This window comes from Buceros rhinoceros, unplaced genomic scaffold (assembly GCF_000710305.1).
Source record: "Buceros rhinoceros silvestris isolate BGI_N320 unplaced genomic scaffold, ASM71030v1 scaffold1063, whole genome shotgun sequence".
In the NCBI taxonomy this organism is placed as follows: domain Eukaryota; kingdom Metazoa; phylum Chordata; class Aves; order Bucerotiformes; family Bucerotidae; genus Buceros; species Buceros rhinoceros.
Genome location: NW_010403975.1, coordinates 69,972 through 76,329, shown reverse-complemented (window position 1 = coordinate 76,329; position 6,358 = coordinate 69,972). Strand labels below are relative to the sequence as shown.

Genomic DNA, 6,358 nt, shown 5'->3' with positions numbered 1-6,358 from the left:
CGGAAGAGCTCATGCCCAAGGGAAAAGCATCAACTGCTTGGCAGATTAGTTTCAGACGTGTTAGGCTAGGTATTCGGAAAGTCTGACAACAACCTACACCACAGCAAAAAGAGTGAGAACATGAATTATTTACGTGAACAGTGATAACCCCCAATTTGAATTAAATATACACGGAATCAAGTTTTCATGATCTTTGGGTAAATTATCCAAATTGTGCAATGAATGTAGATCTTGAAGATAACCCTTTTCTTTTCATGCTTATGAACATTATTTTATACCCTAACATAATTTTTCAAAGATAAATACATTAGAAAGAATATTTTCTTACACTTCTAATGAAAATTTTAAATTGCTGTTTTGTTTTTATCCATTACTTCCCACTATTCTCCCATAATGCAGAAATGAGTATTTAACATTCAGAACTGAATTAGAAGCATTTTATGTTGTGAGTGGTGGGCCATCTTAAATTATAAAACATATTCACAAGATTTTGTAGACAGCAGAATATTCCTGGACAAAAAAAAAGGATACTTAATTGACTTTGAGATATCTCCCACTTGCCAAAATTTTGCAAAACCTAAATTCTTGTTTCTAACAGAACCCTAACTGAATTCTTGTTGTCTTTGCCTGCGCCTTAAGGAACCTGAAAACAGCACATTTACTGGAGCAGCCAGATGACAGGTCGTCTCTATTTCTTGGGATTCTTCGTCAGTGCATAGAGAACTTCACTCCATGAAAGTTCTATTGGCAGTTTAGATGCATGTTGTAATTAAAGATGATTATGACCTAATTTTGTGGCTCAGGAGTTAAGTAACTCATAAGGCAGGAAAACAAGGTTTGCATGAAATTATTATGTTATGAATGCAAAGCTGATGGTAGAAAGCGTTTTGAAAGCAGGTTCTTTGAACCACAACTTTTTTATTATTTGCAAAGATTAACATTGGACCTTGAGTATTTCAACCCTCTTGTAATGTTAATGATTCCATTTTATTCACTCACCATGAAATTCTTATGATTAGCTAGATATGCATTTATAATAAGTGCAGTTGGAAAACTTTTTAATTAGACTAGCTGCTATTCTCTGTAATTAAAACCATAGTAGTATTGTACATTTTAAGTGCCCTAATTAGTTTCATATGGTAGCAAAATCTATCTAGTAACTGCTATGATTATTTTCACAGAAACCATGTTTTGCAGTCTTCGGAGAGCTAAATATTTACGTATTCCTCAACAAAACCAGAAAGAACAATAGATATAGCAGACTTGGATATATCAAAGTATTTGGGAAAACATGCTTGTGGCCAAAACCCAAACACAACCAAAAAATTCAGTTATATTTTCCTTCTTGTGGTAACAAGTTAGACAACAACTTAATTAGTTGATAAATATTTTTGGATACAAAAAAAAGGCTTCATTTTCTGCCAAAGAAAAAACCCCTGCAGGGTATTACAAAATAATGATTTTACTTATTTCCCATGTAAAAGAAATTGGCATTTCCTTTCATCAGCTCTTATACTGAAAAAAAAATGAAAGGACTAGGAAGAAAAGTTGCTGTGTCACTACTGCAACACAGGAACTGCCATAACCGATCAGCCCCCTCAGTGGTCGTCTGTGCCGTCTTGTCTCAGAAGTATCTGGTATTGCCTAAAGCCAAAGGTCTGTAGAACTTTCCTTCAGCATGACAACAGCTAAATGACAATTTGTTTCTTCTATGCTGCACTCTGTAGCTTTTGCAAAACTATTTCACTTCAAGGCAGTGCAAGTCTTACACAGAGATTTGATTCATCATTTGATTCAACTCACTATCTTCATGGTAACTTGAAATTAAAAAAAAAAAAAATTTAAAACCAGCCTGATTTGTGTTTCCCAGTCAGGTAAATGCTTCTGGAATCTCAGCCATTACCTAAAATGTGTTATCAAAAAGATTAATCCATGAGCACGTAAGTTTAATAGTGTCTTGTAGCAACTAGGTTCAATGGGTTAATTAAGCATAGCATAAACAAAAATTTTCTCCTACCAGTATTAGATGCGTTCAATTCCAGCATAATGTTCCCTGATCTTGTTTAGCAGCAGAAGGGAAAAAAACCCAAACAAACAAAACCACAGAGTGCATCCAATTCACCTCTCTATATCATGTACTATTTTCTACGCTCTTCACTGCTCATCCTTTGCTAATTTAATCTTGTAAGTTTATCCTCCTATACAATTCTTCTAGGACTTGTAAATGTTTCATTACTTTTCTCTGGCCTTTTTCTTTTTTTTTTTTATGATTTTGTAGTGCCTTTGGATGCTGTGCAAGATTAAAAGCAATCAATTTGCTTGGTTTTGTTACTGTATACTTTATTCCTTTTGTCTTTTGAATATCTGCATGCAGCATACAAATTCCAACTAATTATTAGATAGACAGTCAATTTAATTCAGAAACACTTGAGAAAATACAAGCGATCAAAACCAAGCCAATGTTACCTCTCACAAAGTTGAATAATAAACGCTGGTTGTAAATGTTAGTAACACTAGTTAGTGCACATCAAAGTACTTTGATCCAGAAAAGCAACTAGATTTCTACTAGATGAAAACAGAAACACAAGATGTGGATAAAAATGATCAAGTCTTTAATGACAGTATCTCAGCACTTTTTGCTTTTCTAATCTGGATATGAGGTAACCTGGGTGAGCATAGCAAGATAGTCCCTCTGGGGTATCTTCCCTGCCTCCAGCAATGTAGACAGCAGATCAAAGCAAGCTTCGTGCTTTCCAGTAATGTAATTTTTCCTGTATTTGTTGGAGTCTGCCTTTACAGGAGCTCCTGGAAGTAATGCACCCTTGTTTTTCTTGGACAATGGTTTGGCTACGAGTTTCTCAGCTATCAAGAGGTAAAAGATACTTCAGAGTAATTATTGCCACTCAGAGTAGCGATTAAATCTGTTTTTCAAGTATAGTTAGAAACAAAACACTTAGTAATTCAGTTTATAGCAGCTGGGTTCAACATGACAGCTGGCTTCAACAAGACTGCCAAGTGAGTAATCTGTACTCCACAATTTATTAAACGCTACCCCTACTCACCTACTAAAAACAAAGAAAAGCTATGCAAAAAAGCTTAATGGAAGTAGCTGAACACTGCAATATATATTATTGCAGCAAAGGTTAGATAAATCACCTGAAAAAAGAAAAGACCCTGTAACTAAGCAACAACAGCATACATTTTGGGTCTTGCAAATCAGACAAAATGTTAGATTCAACTTTAGAAATGTACATGGAAAAGTCAAGTAATTTGGAAGAAAGCTGAACAAAAGTCACTTTTAAAGTAATGTTAGTACCATTTGACCAAATGAATAGCCGTGGAAAGCACACTTAAAATTCTTAAACAGTTTTTGAACTAATTTCTACTACTTTTTTTTTTTTTTTGCTTACAAAGTATCCCATGTTTTAAAAGAATCATCAGTTTTACTTCACAGAAGGGGAACATAAGCTATGCAAAGTTTCTAATGTCTGGAGAAGTGAGAGTCATTTGGCCACCTTTGCACATAGCAGTATCTCTAAAGATATGAAAACAACAACAACAAAAAAATCAAATCCCTATTTTTCTTTTCCTTGACAAAAAACCTGGCTGCTGTTTCTTTGTTCTTCTACAGGTAGTGTATTCTGACTGCTCACTAAAATCACAGGAACGAGAATGTTTGAGTACAGTAGAAAACTGTGATATGTAGAAAACAATGTAATGCCACATGCAACTGCAACCCAGTAAAGTATACGATGTGAGTGGAGAGGTACTAGACATAGCCAAGACAAACCCCTTTCTTTCTTTTGCTCCTCCAAACTATGAAGTCTCTATAGTACCCCCTCCTGAGCAACCTACGCGATGGGTGCAGTCATTCACATCGGAGGACCATCAGCAGCTTTTAAACAGAAACATCCATTCACAAGAAAGCACGTTTAGATGCAGCCTATCTCCTGCTCTCGTAATAAGGCTTTATGATCACACTGTCCACCTTTAATCGGGATATTATTATATGGACTGAAAAACTCTGGAGAGAAAAATGTCACAGCTTTTTCCTAAGCAACCTGATAGATGAGGGAATTTAACGGAAGAAAATCTGAAGAAACTGTGGACAGTGGACGTTCCAAAAATGACAGTCAAGAGCCCAAAAGTATGTCAGGTTTTGGCAAATCATGTTTCTTCAATTGTTATTTCACAGAATTATCTCTTTAGAAGAGACCTTTAAGATACACATCAGGTTAAGAGTTACATCAGGTAGCTGTAAGAGATACTGCTGTAAACCTTGGAGTCAATGGGAGATTTGCCACTCATTACAACGGTGCAAAAGTAGGCAGAATATTTAATTGCCATATGATGGAACAGCAGGTTCCACGAGACAAACATCAGGTATCTGCTGAAAATCTACCTGCTTGCCTGCAATGAAGTCTTCACATAAGAAAATTTTCCAAACCAGAAAAGGAATACAGTCCACCTGGCACAAAAAAGACTTACTCCACCACTACTTACAGAATCCTTCCTTCTCAAATTACTACCTTATGTAGTGCTGGAGAAACCTCTTCTGCTTCTTTTGGCCCTTCAGGTAGGAGAGGAGCAGAATCCGGTACTAATCCTGAAGATTGTTCTTCATATTCTTCTGAAAACAAAAGCCATAATTCACCACTGTAAGAGTCATGACAGAATTTTGAAAGTATCTATATTGTGTGAACAAGCAGAACATTATGATCTAGACAAAAATGGAATGTGAACTGAAACAGGTGAAAACTGTTGGAAGCTAAACTTTGTATGAGAATTTATCAAAATTTGACCGTTAACTTTTATTCATATTAGTAAGCTTAGATTTAAAAGTGATTTATAGATAACTATATAAAATAAATACAATCAAACGTTTACATAACTAAGGACAAAGTCCACACCAACAGCAATGCAGCAAACGTTTTAAAAAAATACATCGTATGCACTTGATTCAATATTAAGATGGCCCACAACTGAAATAACAAACTACATACCAGGGTTTTTTGCACAGTTGTACAACTGACTCAAAAATTCTTTTGCTTTTTTTAAGAACAACAGGCCATCACTGAAGACTCTTCCTACAGACTGCTCTTTGGCTTATTTTGCAATGCACAGGATGTATAAGGGGAGGACAAAGGGGAAGGACAGTAGTTAAGTTAACTTTAACTACCATCAAGTTAGCAGAGTGTTATGTCCAAGGTGGTTTTTTTTTTTTTTTTTAGGAAAGAGGCATAAATACTAGATTTCACTTGAAAGACAGAGGGAGGAACTAGAAAATGGGGGAAACATCTTGAGAAATGCTAAGTGAAAAGATTTCTAAACACTGGTGTAACTGATAGTTTGATGGCTTTGGAAAGCAAATGAATTTCTTGTGGCATGCAACCACACGCTATGTCCATAAGCTGGATATTAAAAACTTTCAGGACACTGAGCCTCTTTACATCACTAGACTCAGTAGGATGCTTCCTATATTATTTGTTCAAATCCATTTGTTCGAATTCATTTAGGTTTGTCTGTATTAATCAAAACTGTTGTAATGACAAGGTCCTGGTAGCAAGTTCAATGCTCAGAGAGGAGATTTAACCATTACTGTCTTTTAGAACTTCATACTGAAATCCACTTATGTGGAAACCGAGCATTCTCTGATAGAGTAGGAGAAAAATCAAGAGTTTTTACAAAAGTAACTGGCAAGAACTAATAGAGATTGCCTAAGAAAAACCTAAGATGTCTGTGAAATGCCTTGATGTGTACTAAAATATTGCCAAGGCAGGGTACGAAGCAGGTGGCTCTACGTAAGAATACACAGGGAATCATTCCAGTCGACTGAAAATTAAGCCAGTACTATATAAGCTGTTTAACTAAGTGCCAATACTTTCCTAAGTCAGGTACATCAACTTGGTCAGTGATTAGCTAACGTTATACAATTTCTGCATTATAGTAAGTCATGATTATGCCATCTGTGTGCTACATACATTCACCTCTTCACAACAATAAGCAGTAGAGCATGGTAAAATCTTGGACCATCAGTTAAACCCACACCGGCATACCAGGAAGACAGCAGTAAACTTACTTTCACCAGCCACATAATTAGCTGGAAAATAGCCTTGCTGTCCATTTGCTAGGCTGCCAAACCACCAGTTATCATTATCTTTGTACAACACTTGGATAATGTCACTGCGATGGATGGTTAGCTCATCTGATCGATGCGCTGTGTAGTCATAAAGAGCCACTACCTAAAAGAGAGATAAGAGCACCACAGCTTTATCACAACCATGCCACAGAGAAAAAAGCGCAACATTCACTTCCTCTTGCAGAAAAGCAGCTGAAACCAAAGCTGCACTTTGGTAAA

At 36.1% G+C, this 6,358-nt stretch overlaps 1 protein-coding gene across 1 annotated transcript in view; it reads right to left on the bottom strand.

Moving 5' to 3' along the window:
• AHI1 (Abelson helper integration site 1) overlaps positions 1 to 6,358 on the bottom strand; it is an 81,295-nt gene that overhangs the window by 8,168 nt on the left and 66,769 nt on the right. The window contains exons 21-22 of the mRNA XM_010133180.1: positions 6,080 to 6,242; positions 4,530 to 4,630 (exon numbers count right to left, since the gene is read on the bottom strand). Of these exons, the coding sequence (XP_010131482.1) occupies positions 4,530 to 4,630; positions 6,080 to 6,242 (264 nt within the window). The remainder of the gene's footprint in view (positions 1 to 4,529; positions 4,631 to 6,079; positions 6,243 to 6,358) is intronic.